The 14,541-nt window shown below is 35.0% G+C and overlaps 1 protein-coding gene and 1 pseudogene across 2 annotated transcripts; both read right to left on the bottom strand.

Moving 5' to 3' along the window:
• Positions 1–6,365: 6,365 nt before the first annotated feature.
• Positions 6,366–9,250, bottom strand: LOC149379284 (glutathione S-transferase DHAR2-like; annotated as a pseudogene). Its single transcript, XR_016294172.1, has 6 exons — positions 9,055–9,250; positions 8,860–8,950; positions 8,629–8,772; positions 7,826–7,943; positions 7,276–7,414; positions 6,366–6,673 (listed from the first exon to the last, which is right to left on the bottom strand). The product of XR_016294172.1 is annotated as a glutathione S-transferase DHAR2-like (transcript).
• Positions 9,251–10,548: 1,298 nt separating this feature from the next.
• On the bottom strand, positions 10,549–12,544 carry LOC149379283 (glutathione S-transferase DHAR2-like). The gene is made up of 6 exons (XM_089602217.1): positions 12,309–12,544; positions 12,109–12,199; positions 11,868–12,011; positions 11,496–11,613; positions 11,239–11,379; positions 10,549–10,849 (listed from the first exon to the last, which is right to left on the bottom strand). Exons 1-6 carry the CDS (start codon positions 12,364–12,366, stop codon positions 10,763–10,765), a joined length of 639 nt encoding a protein of 212 aa, XP_089458343.1. The 5' UTR covers positions 12,367–12,544; the 3' UTR covers positions 10,549–10,762.
• Positions 12,545–14,541: the final 1,997 nt, after the last annotated feature.

The raw sequence follows: 14,541 nt of genomic DNA, 5'->3' as shown, positions 1-14,541 counted from the left end.
CCAGCGTAGTGTCTTTGGCTAGGGTTTCCCAATGCATTTGGAGAATGCTTAGTGGACGATCAGAAAAAAGTGCAGAAACGAATCAAACAAAAAGCATGTCAGTAGAAATCCACGTCAATGTACAGGCGTGTAAAACAGACACCTCATGTTGTAGGAGGATGTTTCCAACATCGCTGATAACAACAATTTTTCCGTAACAAAAATAGCCAACTCAACGTAACAACAACAATATTAGTTCGTTGGAGAAGTTCTGTAGGTGCAAGGCTCTACTTAATCCGCTGTTGTATCTTGGGAGGCAAATTGCTCGTCGTTTTTTCAGCACTCAATCCTCACCCAAACGAGCCTTATAACATTTATATTTTACACTATCCTAAGAAAAATAGTAAAATAAATCGTTAAAACACCATTTACATCTAACACTTTTCTGACAATCATTAAAATGAAGTGTTAAAACAAAATTTCCTAACTGGATCTCTATGCTTTCCTTTTTTAGGAAACTGTGGAGGAGGCAGAGGAAGAATAGCTTCAAACCGATGAGTTCAATGAAGAACATGTGGGAACTTTCAATAATTAGAATTTCGGTTAACAAGCTAAAAATTAACCGAAGCTAAAAATTAATATGATTGTAGTTAAATATAACTAAGAAATAAATATATATAATAATCAATTCAAGCTAATTAATTAATAAAATAACCTAAAAATTTAAGTTTTTAGTAAAATATTCATACTTAATTTTGTCTAGAAATTTTTTGACATAGTCAATGAAATATATTGACCATAGCAATGAATCACTTTCAAAAAATTTATTGACAACGTCAAGAAAAAACTATTGACACATGGTACTTGCACATTTATGTAAATTTTAATTATTGCACAAATTTTAACCATTTTATAAAGAGAATTATAACAAGAATTAATGATATTTTTGCCCTCTGAACTATGGCATTAACACGTGACTCCCGAAATTTTGAAAATTGATTTTTCACTCATTCATCTCATACCTCATTGTATCTTTAATCCTTCAGTTAGTAATGTCGTCAAAATGGATTGAAAATGAACATGTGTTCGTCATGTGTTGGGGGAAAAATAGATTTTATTGTTTTGGCCCCGTCGAACGTTTTAAACAGACTTAATAAATAGAAAATGGTATTATTTAAATCATTATTTGTTTGAATCATATATATTATGTATATACTTCATTGTCATGACTTCGAAAAGACCCGAATCGAAGAACCGGGGTTTTCTTTCAATATTGTGATTTATATATTCAACCTGTCGTTGAGAGCTTCCTTCTAGTCGAAGCGAGATGAAATCTAGCCAAAGCTCATCCGTGCACCAAAGACCGCACGCACAAGGAAACAGCGGCGAAGCGAGAGATTGAGGTTAGCATTGACATGCTCCAACTTGTTTATGTGGTCTTGGAGGAGTTGAACGTACGTCATGGACGGCGGATAATCTTGGGCGAAGGTTTTTTGGATGTCCTGTGTATAAGATTTGTGTATGTTTTCATCTTTAATTTTTCAGTTTTTCAAATCATCAATAAAAATTTCCAATACTATCAGAATAAGAGTATGAAAGCTTGTGGCTTTTTTGGGTGGATACACCCACCTATGTGTTCAAGATCGATTCAATTAATTCTCAACCTGTTGAAGAAGATCAATTCATTTGAAGCCACGCTGCCAGAGTCAATTACGAAAGATTTTCAAGACCATTAACGAATTGTGACAATGAATGCATGACATGATCTGAAACAAATTAAGTTTTTTATTGTTGCTATTCTATTGATTGTTTGTTTATTGTTGTTCAAGTAAGTATTTGTATGTAGTAGGTTTAGGCATGGAAGTGTAATGTTGTGACAACATGTAATGTAGTGTATGAAAGTATTTGTTATTGGTCATCTCATCAATGCATTACTTCATGTATGCGAATGGGTAATATGCTTGAAATCATATAATGTACATACCCAGAATATCATTAATGTCATCATACTCGTCCCAAAAAGATTGACAACATGCATTACTATCATGTACTTCTATATTTTTCATTTGCTATACTATCACTTCTACAACGTTAGAAAACATCATTATACATCAATTTTTGCGCCCTTTTTACAAAAGTTTGTAACTAAAAGAGGACTACATACAAGCCTAATCTTAGTCCTATCAAGACCAACTTAGTCTCGAAATAAACCCATGTTAAGGATATTGCCCACTGAAGATAATGAAGAAGAATAGTTACTAAATACAATGATATAATAGAAAGTTTACTTTATTATGATTATTGATTAGTGAGTTATTTTCTAGTTAGAATCAATAACAACTATCATCCGTAGTCTTCGTATTAAACTGAAATTATATGTTGGGCATTTAAGTTCAGGCCGTGAGCTAAAACATGGTCCGTGAGTAATCTAAACTTGGGTAGCTAGATTGAAAATCACATATGTGAAACATTGGTGAAAGGTTGATCACTATGTAAGAGCATTCTATACAGTTGGTCTGTATACGACCGGGACAGATCTAGATTAGATGCTCGTTTATGTAATTGTTACGATGCACAAAACTTGGTCGACTGATGGTCATATGATATTGGATCTAAGTCCTGAAGTAGTCACAGACTTCTAGATTATATTACCAAGTTCTTTGATTCATTCGTTCATGGCTACATAGACGCCTAAATACCTATACCTCGGAAACTCGGGATATGATCTGAGCGGCATGTGATTCATAGATACATAATCTAGCCCTCTTGACAAAGGGTCAATGTTCACTCACATAAGTGTTGATTCCAGAGCCAATAAATTATCGACACTTTTGTAGTAAATTTGTACGAAAGAATTTTTCGAGGGGAAAACAACAATCCTTAGGGTTGATATGTAGCAAGAAGGGTATAACGGCAATATTTGACCTTTCTCGTTTCATGTTGAACCTGGAGGATTGATATCATGTAGTGACTATATCAATAGACACACATAAACATTGAGTAAAATGTAATTCTAAAAACAAGTAGAGTTAAGTCTCAGTTCATCTTGTGATGTAACATCGAAGATTGACGAATCGAATGAATAAGAGAAAATAGAGATTTTGTCTATTTATTCGGATTCGTAGAGCTTCATTTAATAGGTTCATAGTCCCCAAGGTGATTTTGATAAGATGGATAGAGATAGTCATAATAATTAGATAAATGATTACACACTCACTACTGCAACTTGATTGCAATATATCTTTCGCATTCGTAATAAAGTATTTTACGAATAAGTTGTTTATTGTTAAGTAACTTTAGAATATCACTGGCAATTAAATGGGCATGTAAAAAGGAAATTTTAATCAGCCCAAAAGGGCTTATGGTATGCATGTACAATGAGGTACATGGGCCTTGGATTTGTTTTATCAAAGCCTATAATAAGATCGAGACTTTTCTGAAATAGAAATAAATACTAGTTATTATATATGATCCAATTTGGTGAGTATATAATATATTAATTATTTATGATAGTATCATAGAGATACATAGAATACTATATCTTATTGTGAGAAACAAATAATATACTAATACTGTATTTATTGAGAAGATCATGGAAATATTATATATTATTTAGTTACTTGAATAATATATTTTAATATGAGAAGTAAATAAGTATTAGATGTCATCTGAATATTTTATTTATTAAAGTATATTTGATATATTTGATTTAGTCTATTAATATAATGAATATCTTATATTAAATAGAATAAGTTCAAATCAAATAAAAAAAAAAGTGCATATTTTATTTGGGTAAAAGCTTGAAACCTATACATAAATAGCTTAGGGTAAGAGGAAAAATGCTCAATACAGTGTCTTCAACTCTTGGAATTCACGCATCCCCCCTTTCCCTTCACTTGGATGTTTTTTCTCTCTTCTCGGAGTTGAGAAATTCGTTCAACCCACTTCCCAAAGAAAGAAATAATTATTCTGATACTTTGTTGAAATAATTAATGAGTTAAGACTTGACGAACACCTAGGTCTCTATCCTTCCAGAGATTATATCTTGGAAGATTACGATATCGATCAGCCCGAGCAACCGAGGAATCGACGATCCGAGAATAAGGAGGAGTCGAGGAATCCAAGAGTAAGGAGATCAATAAAGCTTGGAGCGTGGAGGATATGTAGCTTAGTCGAAAGGTATGTAAATATGAAATCCTCTTATGAAATTGTGTTGATTGTGTTGGCGCAAATATTAGATCTGTTGTTGTTGAATAATTTTGAGTGTCCTGATAATTATTGTTTACATTAAATAGGAGCTTAAATGCACAAGAAACGGCCCCCGGAAGTGAAAGTCAAAGCTAGAGAAAAGTCAACATTAGCCTCGCGCGTTGCGCTAGAGGAAATAAGAGCACGCGATGTGCAAGACCATGACGCGTCTTGTATTGTCACCAAGGATCTCTGATCCAAGTGCGATGGATGCGCAAAACGCCACGCGTCGCACACGACTAAAGTGCGATGCGCTCAAAGCCCGTACGCGACGCGCGCAGTAACAAAGACAGCTTTTTAAAGAGCTAATCTCAGCCTTTTGATCCCATCCAAGGGCCCAAAAAGTTATGAAAATATGGATTGGATACCATAAAGTCTTAACTGGGTCAAAGTTCATCATTCATCTCATACATTAATACTCCATTGTTTTAGATCTAGACCTATATTCTTAGAGAAAGAGAAGCCATTGGAGAGCCCTTGGAGTGAAGAAGAAGAAGAAGAAGAAGAAGAAGAAGAAGAAGAAGAAGAAGAAGAAGAAGAAGAAGAAGAAGAAGAAGAAGAAGAAGAAGAAGAATGAGGAGGAGGAGGAAATGACAACCCTCATCATCCTCATCATCAACCTCACTCTTTGTTATCCCTTTTTCTTTACTCTAAGAAAAAGAAGGAAGAAGTGACAACCCTCATCATCCTCATCATCAACCTCACTCTTTCTTATTCATTCTTCTCTACGCTTTTTTTGTTTTCATCTTTGTAGAATTATTTTACTTGTTTTTTAAGTTTCTTGCTTGTTCTTAGTGTTCTTGAGTTTTGGATCTTGGATTTGAGTTTGGATCATTGTTGATTTATGTTTTGATCTTGTTTTTATTTCATTTGAGTATTGTTGGAATTTAATCTTGATTTTTAACATTGAATAGAATATATTTTGATTTTGCCTTTGAATACCATGTCTCTTTACTTTCTAGTTCTCTTTCTTTTGCTTATTTTCATTTTTCTTTACTTAATTTCAATCATGGATAGCTAGATCTTTAAAGGGACATGATGTAGTTGGTAATTTGATGATGTTCAATTTTTTTTCACGGGAATGTGGGAGTGTGTCATCTCTAGTTAGAGAAGTTAACTAATTAGTGAATCTCTAGGCAAGTTTTGAAACCGAGAGATAATAAACATGCAAGTTCTACCCTTCCCGTCACAAATTTACCTAGATCTATAGAAAGACTAGGGGATCAGTGTATTCGTTTGAATCTCGGGTGTATCGCGATTGTTTGTTTTAATAAGACCCAAGCCGAGAGGTGTAAGTTCGTCAACCAACTAGGTCCCTAAAGACTCGAGAGAGATTATCATAACCCACTTCATTGACCCAACGAAGTCATGTCCCTTGCTTTTATCATACTTGTTTATAACATCATTTAACTTTCTTGTTTAGTAATATTTCTCACAATACAATTCAAAACCCCCCAACTTTTATTGTTCCTAATTTTATATTCAAATTCGAAAGAAATTAGTTGATTCTATATATCGAATCATCTAGTACTCGTGTGATCGATAACTCGTGCTTTAAGTACGACACGCGTGCACTTGCGATGTGTGTGTAGAGAGAAATCTCCACACATTCACCGGCCCCGTATGGTATGTTCTCGGCATTCAATAACTTGTTTGTTTCCAAAAATCTTGTAAATACGAAGGCCTAGGTCATTATTCCACTTCTCACCTGCGAGCCTTTATTTGGTGAACCGTCGTAGTAGATACATCCTTATGCGCTGAAGCATTGACAATATCAGTTTTTGCTTTGCTATAAGCAATGCTCTAGTCCCATTGAAACTCTCACATAGATTGTTCAATATAGTTTTCAGGTTGGATTAATAATCGGTAATAATTTTTGATGAGTTGATGTCAATATTTTCAATACTTATTTATTTAAACTATAATTAGTCAAAGGGTACTTTTATCTATTTTATTCAGTTAATAATGAGTGACACTTATGTGTAATTATTAACTAAACATTAACTAAATTACAATTTTAGCCTTTCAGAAAACCTATTTGTTAAGAGTGCCCTTTTATAAACCCATTAGCTACCATTGACTATATTTTACTAATCTTTGTCGAAGGTGCACTAAAATAATTAGTGCAAGCTGTAAAAGGCCATAAATAGAAATTGCTAGATATCACCGTCTAAATAAAAACATATTTTTTCACATCATCTAGTTTCCATATATGATAGATGTGATCATACTCTACCATATAGCTTCTCTATTGGTAATATGTAGCATTGTTATTAAGGGTCTCTCTCAGCCATATCTCTTGCTTATCATAGTAGTAGAACCAATAAGGTCCTTAGAAACCCAAAAGCCTAGAGCAATTTTATGGGTGGACCTTCGGAGCCCACCCCGCGATGACGTGCTCCTTCGCCGCCTTGGTCTTCTGGAATGAGTCCAGAGCAAATAGAAGCTGCCAAACAAAAACCAGATTCAGTCTTGGCAAAGAAGAGCACAACTATTCGTTTCATTGTGGAATGATATATATGTATATCATTACACTTCGCTAATTGGAAACAGCACAAGTTCTGTACAAAACTTACACGGTTGAATTCTTCATTGATGTTTCAGAGTTGTTTGAATGAGTGTTAATAGGACTACCACATGTTCTCAAACTAAAACGATTAGCTTCTATATGCTCATTATTCAAACCATGATTTTTGAGATATAAAGGTGAACCATGAAGACTATGCATCAAAATTAAAAACAAATGTTAATATGTTACTATGGGTTATCATCAATTTAATGAAATACATAGAATAAAGCAGATTGGAAAACCCATTGATATACAGATACATCCCAACATTGTCCAACCAACTAATATGATTAACAAGATCGAGAGATTCTATTAGACCAGATCTAACCCACAGGATCCAGAAAAAAAAATTAAAAGAAAGACACGTGTAAAAGACGTTGATCGACAAAACCTTGCAAAGCCTGGGAAAATTGGAATAAAGAATCGGGAGAAAAATTAGCGTTCTTCCATGATAGAATGAAGAAACATGAAGCACATACCTTTTTGTAGTTGTGAAAATGAGCCAAGTCTTTTGGAAGTCCACTTCTTGAAGTGCTCGAGTGCCACGTCGAGATGGTAAAGCTTTGGAGCCAAACTCAAGTCCACCGCAGTAACTTTCTCCCCAGCCACATACGGACCCTTATTCGAGGCAAAAAAAAAAAAAAAAAAAAAAAAAAAGCGAAATCAAAATCAAAATTTTGTTGCAAACTATCAAATGTAGTCCATATTTGTAAATCCCATGTACGTGGCTCAATTTGTTATTTATCTTCTGCTAGAATATTGATTAGCCGGGGAATGGTTGTATTAAAAAAAATGTTGATGAGACCACCCGTATTAGAGTCATCAACTCATCAGCGCGCTGATAAATATAAAGCATATACGAAGGAATTAATAAGTGAAAATCGAATTAGTCTTTTCACCAAATTGTTCATTTCTTCCTTATTCTCTCTATCGGTCCTCTTCTATTTCTCTTTTCTCACAATCAGTTAGAAGAAGGGGAAAAAAATAATAATATGTACACATCTCAAAATCGGAAATAAATGACCGTACATGTGCCTTGAGATGGTCATCGATAGCCTCCAGTTCATGGAGCAGAGCCTGTTCTGATCCATCATTCGAATCTTTGCTCTTCAAGAATTTCACAAATGTAACATATATTTTTGATCCCTTGCACGCAAAACGACATAAGGGTCCTCAAACGAACCTTAAGTATTTGCAACATGCTATACAAACATTCTCTCTATCTTCTTCAAACTATAACAAAGAAAAAAATCAACAGAGCATATAACAAAGACCATTTTTTTTCTTTCCAAAAAAGAGGCACCTTATTCCATATATTTTAGACAAATTGAAATAGAAAAAAACATTGGCTTCTTGAACGGATCAGTCTTATCTTATCTTATGTCATAAGTAACTCTGATTATTCCATCGGTCTGGCTAGCCTAGCTATCAAACAAATACTCAAATTCTCAATTGTGTTCTTACTTTTCGTATTTGTTCTATTTTTTCTTTCTTTTTCTTTTTGGAGTAGGTTGTTTTTATTATCGTAATCACCAATTAACTAATCCTCACAATCACAAACCTATGAGTAGTCCACTCCACACCACATACATATAGCACAATACGTAATTAATCATATCACATTTTATGCACGTTTGTTGATCTTTTTTTGTTGTTTAATTTCTTCATAATAGACAAGAATACGCCCATTATTCAACGTAGTGACCAAAATAATAATTTCCATGATCATCACTATTTGAAGTTTGAACAGACTCCCATTATAACAAAAGACCCTAATAACAAAAAGAAGAATTTTTATATAAAAAACAAGAGTTAGATGAGAGCGAACATACACATAAGCGAACTTGGGAGGAAAGACTAGAGAAGGTTGTGGATATTTCTTCTCAAGAATCCTAACAATAACATTAGAATCTGGCACCCATTTGTCACCAAACTTGACCACAGGAACTTTGCCCCCAGGATTCACATCCAAAAACCTACAAACACAACAACAATAAATTGACACATATCTCCCAAAGAAACTATAAAAATAAAGATAAAAAATTTGAGATGAGAAAACTGACCACTTGGGTTTGTTGGAGACGTCAATGAGGAGAGTGTTGTACGGAACATTCTTCTCCTCCAGAGTCAGCAGAACCCTCTGGCTGAATGGGCCTGAGAAGAAAAATGGGAAGATTATAGAAGAGCGTACTACGCACGCGCGCGCGTGGAAAGAGGAAGAGCTGAAAACGAAATGAGGGTTTGGTGGAGTCTCGCACAGTCGCCGAGTGTGTCGGGCGCGTCGACGGCGGCTTTCACGGCGATTTCGAGAGCCACCGCTTGCGCCGACGAGGGATCGGAGGAACTGAAAGCAAGGATACACAGGACCACACAAACTTTTTTAACACAACGTATCATCGTTCTGAAGTTTGATCGAAAACAATACATATATAAATATCAGTGCTCTATTTAATATGTTCTGTGAGTGTGACTCCAAGTCAGTCATGCCAGCTCAGCAGCACAAGTCCTAGTCACTGCCGTATCTTCATCCAAATTAGTTTGTATTCTTTTCATCCAAATTAGTTTGTATTCTTTTCAATGGTGGGGATGGTGATCATCATTTAAAGATGAACTATGATTATTTTTAAAGAGAAAGATAAATTAGCCCTCCCTAATCTTTCTTTTTACACATTAGCACCCCTCAATTTACATCTATGGCTCCGCCCTTGGATGTAGCTACCTAGTTTAATAGTAGTTTCGTTTCGTGAATAAGGAAATCATACAATAATTCAAAGATAAAGATAATCAAATCCACTCCGAAAGTGGTAATTGAGTATATAACAAATTCAAATCTAACCGTCAATATTCATTCATCTAACAATAATTCAAAGAAAAGGATAAGAAAATTCAATCCGACGGTGGTAGTTGAAGATGACAAAATCAAATCTAACCGTCGTAATTTATTCGTCCAGTTTTCAAATCAAATCTAATGTTTTTATAAACTAAACAATACATAAAATTGTAACACAAATTATTAAAGTCAATTTTATAATTATTAAAAACTTAAAAGATTAAAAAAAATAATTAAAAAAAAAAAAAAAAATGCATCTCCATATGTTTGAGCAAAATCTCCAAAGATGCTTGGACATGGTCTAGGGGGTATCCATCCAAACGCTAACACATTTACTGTTGCATGAAGACATTTTTAGATTTAATACACTCAATTGGCATTGTTTACACATTTGAAAGGTGGGAACCAATGGGTATGACGGGCTTCAGAGCTGAGCTGTGGAACTCGTCTTGAACTCTCCAGGGTCGCTGCTGCTAGAGAAGCACCGGTTACGTTTCCCGGTAGGCATGGGAAGCTGTTTAAGCTGTAACTTCTAAAAATACCCTCGGGTCAAAAGCCCTACTCCCCAGAGGAAAGAGATAACTTCCAAGGGATATGCCCGAGCATTTACATTTTACACTATAAGAAGAGGAATAAAAAAAATCTATTTAAATTTTTTTATTCCAATACTAATATGATTACAGCGCCGAAGGCTTGGTTAGGTGACGGAGAAGGAGGCAAAGAACGAAAGGGGCTCCAACTATGAGTTCGGAAATGAAAATGTGGGAACTTTCTTAAGCCTCTTAATAAAATTGATATGATAGTAATAAACTATTACTTATTACATAATGGTCAATTCGTTATCTTTTTAGCTAAGCTTTGCCTTAAGGACTATAAAACAACCATTTATTCATTGCAAGATAAGGGCCATAAAACAGAATAGTGGACCAAGCTAAGTCTGCTATATATCTCACCGTTTCCATTAAAACATGTCACATCATTTGTAATTCATATATGATATAGATGTGATCGTACCACAAAGCATATCCGTCTCGGTAAAATATAGCAATGTTCTAATTCAAGAGTCTCACCCATATCTCAGGCTTATTAGGATAGTAGTACTAAGCTCCTTGGAAACCCTAAAGTCTAGAGCCATTTCATGGGTTGACCTTCGGAGCCCACCCAGCAATGACGTGCACCTTTTCCGCCTTGGTCTTCTGGAACGATTCCCGCGCAAATAGAAGCTGCGAAAAAAAAAAAAAAACAACATTGAGTCTCGGCGAAGAAAAGAGCACTATTTATTCCCATAGATCGTCTCTTATCATTAACGTGTTACTTTGGCTCATCAGATTAATGAAAGATCGAACAAGCATGTTACAAACACTATTGTCCAACCAACTAATAGGGCCGACAAGACATGAGAGAATAATCTGTACAAGTTTCAGCCTCAGGGTCAAGATAAATTGGATTACGGTGGTCACAAACCATAAAGGAAATAACATAAACAAACATAAACCCGGATACACAAAAATCTTGCAATATACGGGACGATTGGAATAAAGAATTGGGAGAAATATTAACTTTCTTCAATGGTTGAATCATGAATGAAGAACATCAAGATAAAAGAGCATACCTTTTTGTAGTTGTGGAAATGAGCCAAGTTTTCGGGGACAGTCCATTTCTTGAAGTGCTCGAGTGCCACGTCGAGATGGTAAAGCTTTGGAGCCAAGCTCAAGTCCACGCCAGTAACTTTCTCACCAGCAACATACGGACCCTTTTTCCAAGGACAAACAAATAACCGAATCAGAATTGCGTTGCAAACAAGTTAGAAAGAAAGAAGGAAAAGAACACTTGTATGTCTCAAAAACACATAAAATAAAATGATCGTACATGTGCCTTAAGATGCTCATCGAGAGCTTTCAGCTCGTCGATCAGAGCCTGCTCTGATCCATCATTTGAATTCTTGCTCTTCAAGAATGTCACAAATCTGTCGAATATTTTCGATCCTCTACATGGAAAAAATAACACACGGGTCCTCAAATTAATCTTCTTATGTATCCCAACATACCATACTAACAAGGTGTTTTCTTCTTCTTCTTCTCAAAATTATAAGAAATTAAAAGGAACAGAGCATATAACAAAGTCACTGGTGCAAAAAAAAAACACACACACACACACATTTCCATAATCATCACTCACTATTCCAAAGACCCAAAAATAACGAAAATAAAATTATATAAAAAGACAAGTGAGCGAACATACACAGATTTGAACTCAGGAGGAGTGAGTAGAGAAGGCTCTGGATATTTCTCCTCAAGAATCCCAACAATAACATCAGAATCTGAGACCCATTCGTCACCGAACTTGACCACAGGAACTTTACCCCCAGGATTCACATCTAAAAACCTACAAACACAACACAACAACAAAATGCGTTCAAAAGAGAAACAAAAAAATACCTTGTAAATAAATCAAACACCGTGTCCGATTTCTGAAAACTCACCACTTGGGTTTGTTGGAGACGTCGATGAGGTGAATTTTGTACGGCACTTTCTTCTCCTCCAGGGTCAGGAGAGCCCTCTGGCTGAACGGGCCTGAAAAAAAACAGACACGAAAAACGGGAAGATCAGAGAAACCCCACACAAGGGTACGCGTGGAAACAAAGAAAAACGAAATCGAGAGAGAGGGTTTTGAGTGTCGTACAGTCGCCGAGGGTGTCGGGAGCGTCGACGGCGGCTTTCACGGCGATTTCGAGAGCCATAGCGATTTTTTATGACTGATCGGAAGTGAAACGCAGATGGGTTTGTATCTTCTGCTCACAAAAAAGATAATGGCGTTCTTCTAATGGGAGGTGGTACTGGGGAATCTGGGACGTGGTCGGTGGTGGCACCAAATACGTTAAAATAGAATAATGACATTATCGCTGATTCGATTGTTACACCTCGTGTATTGTGTGATACAATAATTGTGTGTAGTCAAAAATCAAAATAAGGGCATAAAGGACCACCATACTTTATGAATTATGACAATGTATCATTATGTGTAAAATTTAAAAACATTTCTACAAAAGAACGATTGATTAATATGCTCATATGATCAAAATTTCAAAATTAAGAAACAATGCACATCATCTTCATCTTTCATCTTTGTTTTATATTTTTACTTACATTTCATATTCCAATGTCATTTGATCCAAGGTTCGAAATACCGTTTTTTATGCTATTCGAGTCTCTTAATTTACGGAAAATCGACACGTCGACGGAAAACTGAACAGAAAAAATGTGAAAAATGACAAATGAAATAACGTTTTCGATGGAAAACCGATATGCCGATAAAAAATCGAACGAATATATATATATATATATGTCTTTTAATTTTTTAACCTTATACAATATATAGAATTTAAAATGTAGTTTAATATGTAGGATAATTATTTATTTATTGATATCATAATATATATAAATTAGTAATGATCTTTTCCCTTTTAAAATTCTTATTTTATTTGATATTTATAAATTTTGTGCTAGCAAAAACACTTAAAGAACTATATATTGTATCATTGTGTATTTACATTGTATAGTATTAGTATATTAAGGTAGCGGTAGTAGTACTAGACTACTAATACCTATTAATAAACATAATATATAGTAGTATTAGTAGTACTAGAGTCAGACTACTAGTACCAAAAAGCAGTAATAATATACTTTGAAATTTGGTCTCTTCTTCTCATCGTCTCTCTCCTCTTTCATCTTCTTCTTCTTCTTCTTCACCACAATTTTTTTTACAAAATCTGGGTTTATGGTTTCAAACCGAAAACGAAAATCGGGAATTTGATCGCCGAAACTCATCGATTTATTGCTGAATTTGCACTACGCCTTGTGGAAACAAAAGGAAAAGCCCCGAGTTTCGCCAATTGTCGCTAGAATCTCATTCTTCTTCTTCGTTAGGCAGAAACGAAAACGGCCGTTCAAAATATTTCCTCTCTCGACTTTCTTCGATTCTCCACGCTTAACTTCGCATTTTATTCATTTTCCAGATTGAAAAGTAGCGGCCGTTTTTGTTACAAGCGGCACGTCGTTTTCGGAGAAAATCGAACGACATAACATGGAAAAACGACTTTCATGAGTTCGTCAGCCGTTTTCTTGGTGAAAACGACATCGTCGACGAAAATCAGAGAATTTCGCCGACATTTAAATCCTTGATTTGATCTAAACTCGAACTTTATGACTACATATGAAATTAATTAAATATGGTGAAGTTCTCGATTCTAATAGTTTCATGTCGTTTGAAAAGTGATTTAATCACATGTTACCTAAAAAAAGAACAAGTTAGTAGATTATTTTCTTCAATATACTCTGATATTCAACATTAATATGATTGTTAAGTGAAATATGGGGTCTAGGCTCTTCTCTAGCTTTTGAATAGGGAAATGCATGAGCGAGACTAAGAGATAGTTTACGGCTTGAGTAACCATTTTGACATAGTTTTTTTCAAAATTGAGAGAAGCTTACATCAAGTTTGTGTGGACGAGGTCTTTATTATGTTGCGATGTTTCCGTATGCAAATTTATGTAGTCGTTCATGTAGTAAATCTTAAGTACGAGTCGGTCTCACGAGGACTAAAATTAGCCGAGAAATAAACGAGCTACCTATGAATTGAACTTCATTGGAATGTGAGATGATTAACAACTAAAAATTAATGAAATTAACTAAAACACAAAATATGAGTGTCAAACGGATACGAGGAACACAAGAGCTTTGATTTTATTATATTTTTTTATGGTTGAGATTTCTATAACTGCGCACGATTCTTTGGTCGAAGCGTGGTAGCTACCGGACTATTGTAGCAAGGAGTGCATATGGAGAAGTGTTGGCTGATGTTGCATGGAAAGGTAAAATATGGCTCGACTCACGAAGTGGAGCTAAATGCGATTCTC

This window comes from Urtica dioica, chromosome 12 (assembly GCF_054948205.1).
Source record: "Urtica dioica subsp. dioica isolate 48M chromosome 12, U.dioica_male_clone48M_v1_H2, whole genome shotgun sequence".
In the NCBI taxonomy this organism is placed as follows: Eukaryota; Viridiplantae; Streptophyta; class Magnoliopsida; order Rosales; family Urticaceae; genus Urtica; species Urtica dioica.
The sequence above is the reverse complement of the archived record's forward strand: the minus strand, read 5'-3'. Positions and strand labels throughout refer to the sequence as shown.